Source organism: Planococcus citri, chromosome 3 (genome assembly GCF_950023065.1).
Source record: "Planococcus citri chromosome 3, ihPlaCitr1.1, whole genome shotgun sequence".
Lineage (NCBI taxonomy): Eukaryota > Metazoa > Arthropoda > Insecta > Hemiptera > Pseudococcidae > Planococcus > Planococcus citri.
This window is the reverse complement of record NC_088679.1, coordinates 50,590,132-50,605,321: the sequence shown is the minus strand read 5'-3', so window position 1 is coordinate 50,605,321 and position 15,190 is coordinate 50,590,132. Positions and strand designations below refer to the sequence as shown.

At 32.6% G+C, this 15,190-nt stretch overlaps 2 protein-coding genes across 2 annotated transcripts in view; both read left to right on the top strand.

The window, feature by feature from the left end:
* The window catches only part of Sys1 (Sys1 golgi trafficking protein), a 203,410-nt gene that overhangs the window by 128,691 nt on the left and 59,529 nt on the right, over nucleotides 1–15,190 (top strand). The window lies entirely within an intron of this gene.
* LOC135839652 (protein turtle homolog B-like) overlaps nucleotides 1–15,190 on the top strand; it is a 103,068-nt gene that overhangs the window by 86,412 nt on the left and 1,466 nt on the right. Inside the window, exons 7-12 of the mRNA XM_065355773.1 lie at nucleotides 1,302–1,453; nucleotides 4,066–4,213; nucleotides 5,165–5,295; nucleotides 6,149–6,308; nucleotides 7,992–8,285; nucleotides 8,484–8,786. Coding sequence (XP_065211845.1) covers nucleotides 1,302–1,453; nucleotides 4,066–4,213; nucleotides 5,165–5,295; nucleotides 6,149–6,308; nucleotides 7,992–8,285; nucleotides 8,484–8,786 — 1,188 coding nt within the window. The remainder of the gene's footprint in view (nucleotides 1–1,301; nucleotides 1,454–4,065; nucleotides 4,214–5,164; nucleotides 5,296–6,148; nucleotides 6,309–7,991; nucleotides 8,286–8,483; nucleotides 8,787–15,190) is intronic.

Here is a 15,190-nt window from a genome sequence, read left to right as displayed (position 1 = left end):
TTTTAGCCTCTTAGGTCAATTAGAAGAGATATGGGAGGCGTGACACAAGATTCCCCTCCAAATTGCTCTAGGAAGCTGGTTTTCAGAATGCCATACAAATTTTGATTTCCTATCAATTGGTTCTTAGTTCGTCTTTTTTGGTCTTTTTCATCCCTCTTCTACCCCCTCCCAAAAATTTGGACATCTACGAGTATTGACTGAAGATCATCGCTCCGCACTCAAACCCCTCAATTCGTACGCCAAACCAAGTCTAAATACTAAATTATAGCGAATTCTGTTGACATCCCCACGGTTGAAATCAATTTTATGTTGCAACAAAAAAAATTGTTTTTGATTAGATAAGTATGCAAAATACTTATTGATGGATTTGGACTCCTAGGGTACCAAAACGAATTTTGTCATTGGTCCCACCCCCAATCCTGAAATCATGATAGGCTGTAGAAACCTTATTTTTCCTAGAATGTGTTGCCTATCTGTTAATAATTGAAGGAGTAGATGAATATTGATAAAGAACTGATTTTGATGGGCATTGCTTCCAAAAATAAGTACATACCTAGATAGCCTAATAATGTAATTTCATCGTGACAATTTCTGGATAAATATCTATCAAATTCGAAGATGCAACAAACACTCATCTGAATAAACTATTCTTTAAAAAATCTTGTAGGAAGAACTAGAAATGGTTTTAAAAAAGGGTGAGCTTTCTTAGACAGTGGTCAACCCTGTCCTTTATTTATATTTTCTAAATTTCGAAAAAAATTATTAAAATGAATATAAGTATGTAGGTACCTACTTATTGTGAATATTTTTACCCATTTATTCATATCCTTTTTTTTGGAGGGAGTACGTGAAAAGTTCCATTTTAATATGTACTTACTACTTAGTATGTACTTACTTATTTTTCTTGCTCTAAAAATAACTTGATAGAATAAATTATTCCAGAAAATTTGAACTAGTATGATTGTATAGGCTAATATTCCCACGCAATGAGCCTGTTTTCGGTGAATTTCCTCTTTCACCTCTTTTTTAAAATTTCGAAAACTAGGTACACATTTGTTATACATATAAATACGTGTGGTCATTTTCTAAAAAGAGCCTTTCTATTCGAAATTCGTAATTATTACGCGGAAACAGGATGCTATAATATAGGGGAAAAATTTAATGCAGTAATGACCAATAAAATCGGTTCTATATTAATATACAGTCGATGGACAATAAATTACCTCGCTATAAACAATCGCAATAATAAGCTTCATGGCACACCAATGTCATTATTTTTTGTTTAAAAATGCATGATACAGTGAAACCATTATTTATAAATATTACAACGAAGCAAGACTATTTATCAGCAGAAAAATCCTTCAATATAGAATGCAGATGTTACGGATCAAAACCGCCAGCTCATATAACATGGTGGTTAGGCAGTCGACAAATTACTCAAGTTGCTAAAAGTGTAAGTATAAATATTTTGATTTTATCAAGCCGTAAGTTAAACTAACAAAGTATCTGGGTATGTGTGCGTTGAAATTTTTATTTGACACGTTAAGCTTTCAAATTCGAAATCGTACTCTACTAGGCTGAACCTATAAAAAGTTTTATATCTCGCGGATGAAGAAGTTACCCTTACCTTGCTGACTTTTACATTTAAGAAACGTGGTTGTATTCTAAATTATTAAAAACCCGCAAAACTGAAATTTTATTACATGCCGGAAATGTAAACTTTAATTGAAACTAACGAAGTATAATATGCAAAGTAAATAAGTTGAATAAATAAACTTCGTTTCCTGTTTGTGACACATATCTAATTGGGATTCGTACGAACAACAAGCATTAAGAACATCACGCTTAAGCCCCTGCAAATTCATCTCTAGAAAATTTTTAAAATCATATTATCCTCGTTGAAACAAGAGTATTTGGAATTTAAAACGTCGACACCAATTTAAAGGATCGCTTTCTTAATTAAAAATACGCAATTCGAGTTTATCTATTTAGTTACTTATATGCCTGTCTATCTGGCTTATTAATCGATTAGATAATTATCGTGTTGATAAAGATATATTTTTTGCTTTCTATTACGTATCTTCAATTATTATATCTAATTATAAAAATAATACGCCTATACCATTGAGCCTTCGAGTCCTGGTCGTATTTTTACGTTTAAAGTACATACAATTTTGAGATCCAGTGCCTATAGCAATGAAAAAAATACCATTTTTGGAATCCAGCATTTGTCAAAAAAAAAATATGATCGTCGAGCTAAAAGTTTGCAAATAGTTAGTATTTTTTTTAAAGATCCTCTTTATGCACAAGACTTTTCCTACTTATAACTATACATGTGACCAAAATAGAAAGTTCCCATAGATGCAGCTGCTTGATCGTACTATACATATCAAGATTTTATGAGATTTTTTGAAAATTAAAAGGATCTAATCATCCTGATTTGGATGGAGAGAAAAGACGGTTGAATTATGTAAAAGAGGACTCGAGCGAGAGATAAAATTTGTGCATCGTGAGCGGTTTATTCGTTGATGAAAATCTATTGGTAGATAGCTAGATACCAATATTTTTTACGGCAAACTGGTTATGCAATTTTATTAACACTAGCGAGTTTTCGGGATAAATGAATAACGTGAAGGGGAAATCGTTTTTATTTCTCACCTATGTTGAAAGTTGGCCTCAAAATATGTATTATCATTGCGTAGGTATGTAAGTAATTAAAATATGAACAAAATAGTTGCTTATTTCCTCTTTTCAATATTTTTATTGGGTAAATCAGCAAGTGTTTTTTTGCATTTTTTCCCTCTCTAATGCCAGAAGTGACCTTCACTATATGTGACTGTGAATAAACTACGTATGATCACAAAACATTTCGAGGGTGGCAGCTGTCAATTAGCACTTTCAGAGATTTTAATGCATTTTTTTTAAATTTTGGGCTCCAAAAATACCTTGCTTCTCGTGGCCCCTCAAAACGCGAAGGTTATTAAATTAGGTTGGTTAGGTACAAAATAAATTTTTTCGTAGTTGTGGCTTTTTAGTCACAATTTATGGAATTTTAGTGATTTTTTGACAACTGTTGGACTCTAAAAAAAGGTTTGATTTTTTGAAATGGAATAAATACATAGTTACAGTTACCTAACCATTAAAATCCTCTATTTTTTAAAACGTTTTCTTGAAAATTTGAAGAACATAAAAAAAATGTTTCCTAAAAAATGGAATAAAAGTAAAAAAAAGAATACGATTTGATAAGTATTTGTATTTAAATAGGAAAAATATCTAGCCTGGACAATTTTTCGGTAACATTTTTACAAAAAAAAAATCACATTTTCAGAATATGGTTGGTGTTGTGGAGAAATAGGTTGACTTAGTCAGTACAGTAATGTTCTAACACGACTGTGTTAAGATCTGAACGCAGCATTTTCTTCATCTTTGGAAAAAAAATTTTGATTGGAGATGAAAAAAAATTTATGACCCATAAAAAATTGTCACCAGCAAGTATAATTCAGCCAAGATATAAAAATTTCCTATCTCACATTTTAATCACACAACGTATATTAAATCACAAATTGAATTTTTTTTTTTAATGTAAAGTGTACCTATAGTAAATAAGTTTGAATAGTATTTTCAAAAACTTACCTATTTATTTTATAAGAAACGAGTCTAAAATACAATTTACAAATTACGAACGAATACCTACGAATAATCATAAAAAGTAATCGTAATCGTAGCCAGAACTATTTTTATGTACTACAAGTGCGTCTGGCCATGTCTGGCTAACGCAGTAGGTCTAGGTACGCATGAAAACGAAGTGCTGCGATCTAACGAACTCAACATAAACACAATATTACATAGTATCCTAAAAAAAATTGAGTGTAGCGATGACTAGACAAGCTACTTTTGGGTACATACTAGATACATGTTTTATCATGTTTGTAAGCTCTTGAACAATAGGTATCGGTTATTATACACTCGGTATTTTGCAGAGAAAAAAAGCTGAAAAATTTTTGATGACATTAGCACTTCTGCTTCGTTTACTCTTCTCTAATGAAATTCAATTTGCATTTCCAGTCACTTACAGAGGGAAACATGACCGACGTTAGTATAATATCTTTCAGACCTCTAGTAGAAGATGACGGCAGATACTTGACTTGTCGAGCAGAAAATCCATCCATCGGAAATAGTGCGATAGAAGATAAATGGCGTCTCAATGTACAATGTAAGTAGCGGCATACTTACCTATTTGCTTTTCACATCTGCAATAAATATTCTTAGACTTGTTTAATATTGAAAAACACTTTGATAGATAGATACGTAGATAAATAGATATTTTATATTATAAACAGTACGAGTGTAGGTACGTATAAAGAGCTTTGGAAAAAATTAATTTGCGTTAGATACTTCGCCTATACTCATGTGTCGATTTGTAACGCATCGAGTGAATGGTAAAAGCGAATTTCTAGTGTTATTTTTTTTTTTTTTTTTGTAAAACAAGTGTTACAATTTGGCCTTACAACTGGTAAAAAAAAATTGAAATATTTTCCATCAGATTATTTTTCAAATCTCAAATTTTTTATTTTTTTATTTTTCAAGGGAGTAATTTACTTCCAGTATTTTACCACTATCGTGTGAGGTAAAAATGATAACTTTTTCGTTGTAAAAAGGGAAAAGATGAAAAATAAATTGTTTGAATGCCAAATTATTTTTTTTAAATCTTCGAAACCCCCTCTTGCCTGCAGGCTGCAGTACCCGCAAAAGCGAAACGTTCCTATTTTGTTATAATAATTATTATGCACTATCTTTGTGACTTCAATAAAATCCCTCATCTCACCGTTTATGAAACAACTTATGTTATTTGTGTCGAGCAGTCGACATAGGTAATTTTGAAAATTTTCGACTCACAACTGAAAAGTTTCAATTTTACAACTTCTCGTCTTAACTTAGAAACCTCTTAATAAGATTTTCACATAATTGTCTCGCATTGTTTCGAGATATACGTTTCATATTTATATCCACAATTTACATTCAACGTAACCTATTTGAATTACGTAAGTATCTAAAAAATACATTTCAACTTAATTTTTTCAAGTCCTTGTAATTAGGTATGAATATTTTTTTTTAGCTTTTTCACTTGCGTGTTCGATTAAATTAAGCGGTTCAATTTTTTCAGACAATCCTATTTTAACATTGAAAATAGGATCATCTTTAGATGCGAATAATATTAAAGAAGGGGATGATGTTTACTTTGAATGTTACATCCGAGCAAATCCTAAAATTTATAAATTTGCCTGGTTTCATAACGTAAGTATAATCAATATAATTCGCTTACTGTCTTTAATCAATTTGTTCATCTGTTTCCATTCTTTGCTAATGGTAATTGAAAACTCAGCGATTTATTTTTATGCACGAACACGACGGACGACTCGGCGTAGATATTCAAAATTAGAAGGGAAACGTTTATACAACGAGGGGTTTTTAAATTGTATGCTGTATTATTCTCCATAAAATATACTCAAAATTCGTTTTATGCATATTCTATATTACAAGTAAATCGAGTTTCGTTGATTTTTTTACACAACTTTGTCTAAATAGTGATGAGTTGACAATCGCTGAAATTTGAAGTATGATTTCATCATCAGACTAGGTGTGTCCACATTTTTATTATCGTTTAAAATTCGCTGAATTTTTCTAATTTTATCAGCAGGTAAATTTTCTTAGTCTGAGGAGTTACACTTACCTATAATTGCAATTAAAATAGGTAGGTATTTTATCCCTTGAAATCTCAAAGTAGGCAAATCTAAGTGCTTTGGTATAAAGTGGGTTGCTGTCTTGTACTCGTAACACGTCATTGAAATATTCGGTTCTGTTGCAAAACACGCCATGTGTAGGTGTCTTGATGGGAAATTTCAAGCCAACACTTCCATCAAAAAAATGTAATTATTCATCCTTAATTTTTGAAAAAGTAACGAAATATATGCCTTAAAAATCTGACTATCCGGAGGAAGAAAACTATTCCTCGTTAAGTCGTTAGGTACTGAGCTAAAATACATCGATTGTAGGATATATCTATTTTGATATATTAGCTACCTACCTATTCACATCCCACAGAATTTTCATTCAGACTTTTTTCCCACATTCATTCTGTTTTATTCAGGGCTTAGACATCCCACACAATATTTCAACCAACATTATCAAAACAGATCACAATTTAATATTGCAACGTATTAAAAAACCCGCTACCGGTAATTTCACTTGCTATGCTGCGAATGCGGAAGGAGCTGCAGAAAGTAATCCTGTCATACTGAACGTAAAATGTAAGTAAAAATATTTATTTCGAAATATGTAACAGACATTATCCAATCTAGATAAGCAATACCTACTTCGGTGAAAAAAAAACAGAAAACAAAAAATAAGGTCGTATGTAAAAAAAAAAAAAAAAAAAAAAAAACTAGGTTTAAATATTCGTAGGTATTCCCTACTTCGAGTTGCTAAAAACCTTTTTCCAAAGTTGAATTAAACCCTCGAAATTCGACTTTTAAAAGTTGAATAGGTAACCCTTGAAATGCGCCGATGAAATCGTTCATTTTTTCTCCCTCCCTCCGCTATTTTAGCACATTTCAGTCCTGTTTGCGCTTTTTTTTCTACTCCCTTTTCTTTCTTTCGTGATTTTTTTCTCGTCGTCGTCTTGCTCCTCTTTTTATTCTTATTCCGCAGCTCACTCTATTCCTAAATTACTGTTTTTACATCATACAACAAATCGAAATGTTGAATGAAAAAAAAAAATAAAAATGAAACTTTTTTGTTATAATGTTTCATTACTTATTTAAGATCCATTAAAATCGCAAGGCGTTACATACGTTTTCATTTACCAACGAAAGAAAAAAAAATACATAACAAAAAAACAAAAATTTCTTCCATTATTCTGATGGATTTTCATGTTAAAGTATTTTCGCTTTCATCTATTTATACGTTTCATGTTTCTTTTTTTAAAAATTTCACTCGTATTTTATGGGGGAAAAAAGTTTAATGGATTTGAGAATTTTTATCGAATAATGCGCGGTTATGCCTTTTTTCCTGTTGGTTGGCGAGTGTGTAAAAATCCCGTAATATGCAATTATTTTCTTTTGTTATCATAAGAATATTTTTAGTATACGCATAGGTAGCCTATGCTTACTTGTCTGTCCAACTGTGTAATGTATTCTAGTCGAGTGTACGATAATGTTCCAGTCTTTTGTGGAAAGACTACAATACGATTTGGTTATAGAGACCTCTTTCCAGTATGTTTTTGATAGTTTGATTTAATTTGAGCTAGAAATTTGGACCAAGGAGATCAAAATTGAAAAAGGGTCTCAAACTGCATCGGCCAAATTTCGTACTCTGAATTCAAGTTTTTGATTTTTGGTGACTTATTCAACATTTAAAGTTGATTCGTTTCGATCGTTTCCATTAAAAAAAGTCGAGCAGAATTCTGAAATTTACCTAAATATTAATTTTGATATATTATTTCTGACTTTTCTAATTCATTGGTGGTGGTTTGGAGCTGTGCTGGGAACCTTCAATGGATGCTAGATTTTTCCAAGACTGAAAAAACTCGAATAACGCGATAAATCAATCGATGAGTTTGCGACAACAGTTAATCTGAGTTTGTAAGAGTTGAATTCCATGTGAACCCTTTTTAATGTTTCGTTTTTTAAAACCTTTAAAAATTTTAATCAACTCCAAACCACCACCAATCGATTTGACAAGTTGAAAATTGAGTAAAAATCGTATACCCAATTCGAATTAGTCGGCTCATGATTGAGGTACAAAACCTCAAACTTATTCGACTTTTGAACTAAAAGAATACTCTACGCGATGAAATGATTGCCAAATCACAACATTTTGTAAACCAAGTCTTATTTTTTCTTTTAGACAAGATGTTTATTTTCAATTTACTCTGAATTATTGAGGTTGGCACTTATCGATTAGGTAACTATTATTTTATTTTATTTTTTTAGATGCACCTGTGTGCAAAAAAAATGGAGACGAAATATACGGCGCTTTTAAACAAGAAACAATTTTATTAAAATGCGAAGTCGACGCCAATCCTCCTCCAATAGAATTTTTATGGACTTTCAATAATTCTGGTGATATGAAAGCAGTCCATGAACCAAATTTCATCACAACTCACGGATCTCCATTTTTAAACCACACTCCCAGATCAGATTCAGAATTTGGCACACTATCTTGTCGAGCTAGAAATATAGTCGGAATGCAAGAAACTGCATGTTTTTTTCAAATAGTCGCTGCAGGTAAATTATGAAAAATTCATCGCATCCTCTTATTATTAGCATACGAGTAGATCACACATACTCGTATATGTGTGTAGCTTTAATTTCCGGTAATTAATCAAGGTTTTTGGGCAAAAAATGTAATCTTCGGTGGAATTATTCTCATCACGAGGGAGAATACGGAACGGAGTAAAAGTAATGAGAATATATATTACACAGGTCATCCTCACCCGTTGCTAAATTGTTCGATGAACAATCTTACATTATCTCGACTTCGGGTAGAATGTAGCGAAAATTTCGACGGTGGTTTGCCGCAGTACTTCTTAATGGAAATTTGGGAACCGAATGGACTTGTACCAAGTTTCAACCTAACCGAACGACGATCTCCTCCGATTTTTCAACTCGACCGAATCGATCCAGCTATCGAATACGAAATTCGATTATATTCCGTTAATCCGAAAGGCAGATCGGAACCGGTTATTCTGCGGACATCTCCAACAAAAGGGGTCGCAATGTATGCAAGTAGGTTTCAACACTTATTATTCGCTTATTTTATCGCGAAACCTTTTCCGCTTAATTTATCTTAATTCTCGTGACAGATTCGCTATCACACACACAAAAAAATACCATTCAGGATAGCGAGCATTTACGCTAAATACTTTCCAAAATATCTACTCTAACGAAATGAAATTGAGGACGTAATAAAAGTAGTAAAATTATTGCCTCTCGTTGAAATATTCGCAGCCTAATTTAGTGTAGTTTTCTCGAGTATATTATACAGTAGTGTTTTGGACAGTGTTCGGTTGAAGTATTTTTTTTTTCTAGCGTGGATATCCGCGTAACATAAATTAACGTATCAATTAGATAGATACGTAGTAGTAAGCACTGTGTGACTTTGAGAACTAACGCCAGCTTTATGTTAATAAGCACAAAAAGTTCACACATATGTTGCAGTAATAACTCAACGGGCATTGCAATATCTACCGTAACTTTTAAAACATACGCCGAGGATGTTCTCCACTAATGATTATGTTTTCAGCATTTTTCGACTAATTACTTCCAAAAAGGTGTCGGTGCTTGTCTTTTTAAATTTTTCCCTTCTATTGTGCCGCAAACAAAAAATAAAAATGAAAAAAAGAAAAGAGTAAAAGCACCATAATTTTTTTCTTCTAGTTTAATATTCATTTTACGTTCGCCTTTTCAATGATGCAAGCATAAATGAAGTCTAATTAATTTATTCAAAGAACATTATCACGTATTCCGCAAAACTTTTATTTAAATAGCAACATACCTACATTATGTTTCGTATAGGATCGCTTTAAACATTAGGTATTTAATCCATCTCCTACTGTTAATTGCATTTTTCGTTATTCAGATGTGTAATTCATTTCTAAGTTCTTCTCCCAATTAGTTGGTTCATAGCCGTATCTCCCCTTAAAATCAAAGTCCAGACATCGGTTTAATAAATTTTAAGGCACAGAGTATCTAAAGTAGTGTAGAGCTAACCATTTTCCACTATCCTACAAAAAGATTTCTGTATGCATCAATTATGAAATCCATCTGTAAAAGCCAAAATTATTGGAAAAAAATTAATTTTGAACTAGTTTTATACAATGAGAATAAGCATGTCTGTACCTAATCTATGTAGGTAAGTACGTACTACATACTTTCAAAACTAAAAATATTTCATCTTGATAATGTCTTTCTTACTTTTCATTTTTTATCTGAGATTAAGAAGATACCGGTGAACGGCACTGTTTGCCATTTTTGGAAAATTAAAGGTGGGCAGTAAAATAAAAAAAGTTGTGAAAAGGCATCGAGAAAATATTTGGGTCCCTAAAATAATCCAATCCCAACACGATTCAAGTGAAATTTTGTATTTTATTTTCACAAAGGTACATAAAAGTGGGTGGTTAGGAGGCATGAGGGAGATTAGAAGTAGTACAGTTGAAGACCAAGATTATTTGTTGAGGAACATACGTAGGTATGTATTTCTGAGAGGTAGAAAGAAGGGGAGAAAGAGAGGAAGAGAAGGCGTCGGGTCACTGTTAAAATACATATTTTCCGTTCATTTTTCTTTTCATATAACGTGAATATGTATTTACGGCAAACTGAGTAGGCAACTTATTTTACATATTTTTTTATACCTAGTGGGTTTTTCAGTAGGATGGATTTTTTTTTCAAATTTTTCTAAGAAACGAATGTATTGTTTTCTGAAAAAAATCCCGATCAATACAATTTTTATCTGTTGAAAAACACTCTCAAAGTTTGTTTTATCCTCACTTTCAATAAAAAAAAAAAAAAAAAAAAAAAAAATGTGGCTCCTAATAATTTCTTAATGGATTAAAATTATCTCAACTAATCATTCCCATAAAAAATTTCCTCTAGAATGATATTTCAAGATTTCTTAAAAGTAGGTAAAATATTCTGAATACATACACATCTATATTTTTTATTTAGGGTAATTCTCAAAAAGTGGTAAATTTTGTGTCCACAGCAAATTTCTTAATGTTTTAGCATGATTTTTTTTTGCTCATACAAGCATCACCTCCCTCACATTTTAAACTTCATATTGAGCTGTTCAGCCCCCCCTTCATTGATGTACATGTGATTTTATATCCCAAATGTCTTTCGACTTGCCTGTCTCACACCATGTTTATGAGTGTTATGAAATCCTTTTTTTTTTTTTTTTTTTTTTTTTTTTTTTGGAAAAATTGACATATTCTCATCATCATAGAACACTAAGGTATATTATTGTGCAAATTGCAATCTCAATAAGTCCATAGGAAGCTCACATTTCACATTTGAAAACTGTCTCACAGTTTTTTGCGCCAATTTTATTAGAGCAATTTGTAATCATTTTAGCCGACTTCCCAATCCAACATTTTTTTCTGGTGAGTGGCTGCACTAGTTCACTGTTCTCATAGAAATGTTACCCCGCACCGTTTTTTAAAAAAAGCTACATTACAGCTCGTTCTGATCGTACTTATCTGTAAAGTTTTGATATTTCGCAAAATCTGTGTCCTTCAGCTTGCCTTTTTATTTACCCTGATGAACCCGCCAAAAACGATAATTGAGAAAGGGAAGTTATTCTACATGATAAGTACACATTTATTACGTGTTAAAAATCGAATAATGTCCAGTAAGTAAGACTAGAAACGAAAAAACGTTGAGATTGTCCTTCGACTTGTCCAGCGCCCATTTGTCCTTCGACTAGGCCAAATTTCAGACATCTGTACTTTACACGATAATACAAGCAAAATTTGGAATTTTCTCCCTCCCCACGCCTCACCACTACCCCTACCAAAAAAATAAGTCCAGATTCGAACTCCTCGGCCTGAAAAACATATATCGACATATTACAAGATAATATGTATAAGCAAAATTTGACATTTCCCCCTCCCCACGCCTCACCCTCCACCTCTACATAAAAAATAACTTCAGATTCGAATTCTACGACCTCGAAAACATACCGATTGGCATATTACACATCGATGAGGGTCAAATCCTAATTATCGCCATTTTAGGGGGGGTCAGGGCCCACAGGGAGCGGATTGAATTGAGGCCAACGCTAGAAAAGGAATCTGGGACACCTTTACAAATGATTCCCACTTGAAATTTTCCAAAAAAATGATTTTTATTTTTCAAAATTATGCATATCAAAATATTGACCTTTTTTTTTGAGAATTACCCATTACTTCTTTATTTAATTAAGGGGGGAAATATGCAGGTTAAAATAATGCCTACCGATGATACTTTTTTTTAGCAAAAATACCTAACTACCTGTTATGATTTTTTTCATGGACTTTTAAATTTCAAAAAATTGTTATGACAATCAAAATTATTGAACGTTGATCATGAGTTTGAAGAAGAGAAAAAAAAGATTCAATGTATTGTAAGATGAATTCAATGTTCCCTTCTTGTTCAACTCTACACTAGGAGGATATTGTGTTATCAGGTCTCCAATTGAATGCGGCATCCTTAGCGAATTGTTTCTCAACTGCATATCACAAACAAAGCGTTGCTACTACATGTTCCCATCCTACATTCTTGATACAAATTTTCTTAGAAGGGCTGCAATCAAATGAAGACCTGGTATGCTGAAAATTGACACAGGAAATTTTCAGGTTGCCTTACACTTCAAACAAAAAGAGGCTGTGGCGATGAAATGCTCAAAATTTGAGTTTCTCAATCTCTTTATTAATAAAATTCTCCTTTAGGTAGGTACTTACTATGTAGTAAGTAGGTACTACATCTTTTTTTTCTACACTTTTTAAAATTTGATCACCACAAAAATATAAATTTTTCGAGTAAGTATTAATTTTAAAAAATGAAATCAATTTTTAAATCATTCGAGGCTTTATTTCTGGCAAAAAATAATAAATTCAGAACAAAGCTTACAATATTTATTCTAAGATAAAAATCGATATTTCCATTTGTCGGCGAAATGGTATGATTTTAAAGAATATTTCACATCCATAACCAACCTTTTTCTGCCTTTCTAAAGCTGCAATAAATTACACGTTGTTTTCAAATTTACCAAAATTTGCTAGAAATTGACAAAAAAATTCAGCCTACAAAAAATTTGTTTTTGTAAGTTTCTGATTCGTTTTTTCCATCTGTCGAGTTTTGAAATCCTAGACACTTATCGAGATTTTACGTAATGGGTACCCGTGAAATAAAATGTCGATATGCAGACGAAAAAAAAGGATATTGACCAATGAATGACATTACCGAGCTTATTTCAAGTTTGACCTTCAGTCGAGTAGGATTTCTAATTTTCACAAAGGGCAAAAATGGATAAATACTTTTTCAAGTTCGCACACAGTTTCGTTTCATTTTAAAGAATACGAATGATCTAATGTTGCTCTTGTTGAAAAGCAACTTTAAAAATTTAATTTTAATGCATCAAAATGTACACTGTAGGTAATATAATGCGTAGGATCGTACAAGTTGGCGATGGTGGAATTGTTAAGAGATGTGATACTTTGTACGGTATTTTGAAAACATACGTATAACGTAGACGTACATCATCCTCGAATACATAATAAAATTATACCTAGTTGGTGAAAGTTGAAGTTACTATTTCATATACTACGAGAGAAAATATAATGGGTCAATTCGTAACTTGTCAAAAAAAGTTGAGAAAAAGTTTATGAAACTCATTCGCAAATATTATTCTTTATCTTTGCTTCTTCTCTACCTTTACGATATAGGTATTATTCTACTTTCTAGTTATATACTCGTAGTACGTAGGTAGGTGTCTGAAAAATAACGTCTCTGGTATACGTACTTCACAAGTTTTTGGCTGGAACATACGCGTAGCTACCACATATAACAAGTTGAAATTACTTATTTTTAAAATTTCCATCGAGGTATTTGTTTTTTTTTTTGTTTTTTTTTCGTGGTTTTTTTATTGAATAAAAAACCGCAAATATACGTAGCTCGATGATATTTCAAAAGGGTTAAGTTAGCTATTTTCGTTATCTACAAAACCATAACTCTGCACAAGGATCTGATCAGTTGGGGTCGTGAGAAAGATTACAATCTTCAGTCTTCAATACACACCGATCAAATTCCTTCTACTGGTGGTATTTACTTTCCTTTCACGTACTCCTTTGGCATTTGTAGGTAAGGTGATGAGGATTTTTTTTTCTGCTTTTCATTCGTTTCTTTTTATTTCGACTCATTATGAACTCGTAACGTGTTTTTTTCGCCGTCGAAAATAGTCGTATGCAATAAAAAAATTACTTTAGTGCCTAAAAATCGAAATAAGAACCGAACGAGAGTTATTCTGGGAAAGTTTTACCAACCGACCTTTAATAAAATAACAATAGGAATAAAATAAACAACGGTAACAATTGTATAGGAGGTAGGGATGGTAGAAGAAGAACGCGATAACGTAAAATAAACACTGAATAAAGTCGCCCTTTTCAACTCCACATCTCTGGTGCCGACTTAAATCGAAAAGGTAAGAAAAGAAGATAAAAGTTGGCTAGATTGAAGTTATCCTTAGGGTACGAGGAAAACTCTCGAGGCATGAGGTACGATCCTTTTTCGTTGTCCCATTCTTTGGCCTTAAAAGAAGAATAGCTGGTTGATAAACAATGTTGTTAGCCTGTACAACAGAAAAGCGTTAAAGGGCGAGGAAACTGTCTTTTGATTTCGCTGTCGTTAGTTTTGGTCTTACTTTTTGCTGTACAAAAAAAGGACACGAACGCGGGGTTTCAAAGTGAATTATACATGAGTGGCAGAGAATAAAATATGGAAATGAGTCAGTATCGAGGGACGTACGTGGGTTCGCAGTTAAACAGAATGACTAAAATGGTGACACTTGCAAGGAGTGTTGTCATCGTACATATATAAGGTACTCTTCACAGTCCTGCTTTTTTTTCTGTTTCTTTTTACGTGCTCTTTTTCGTCTCCTTTTTTCAGCCCATTTAACGTCTCATTATTATAATATCGAATTAGTACGAGCAAATTTTGAAAATTTGTACGACGTGTTTCTGAAATGTATGGTGCTAAACTGAGCATTTTCGTTTACACAATTGGCCTACCTACCTACTTGGTGTGTTGGGAAAAGCATTGAGCTCTGTGGTCTGTGTGCTGTGTGTACAAATGTGGCTGGTCTTTTGTTGATTTCGAGGTCGAGTTTCGATGCGATGTAAATACCAATGTATGTTCATTTCTCGCTTTGTCACCAAGAGAATCCCTGGACACGAACTTCAAAAATAAGTTGATGTTCCATGTCTGCACAATCGAATAAACATAGCAAACAATGTGTCACCTGATTTCTTACAACTCTTGGATTTTTATGGTAATTCCGACGGTCATTCATCAGGAAAAAGGAGAGAGGGGATTTCCAAAATTTTTCCAAAACTCGTAGGGGTCCGTCACCACACAGGATTCGAGTATTACTTTACTTT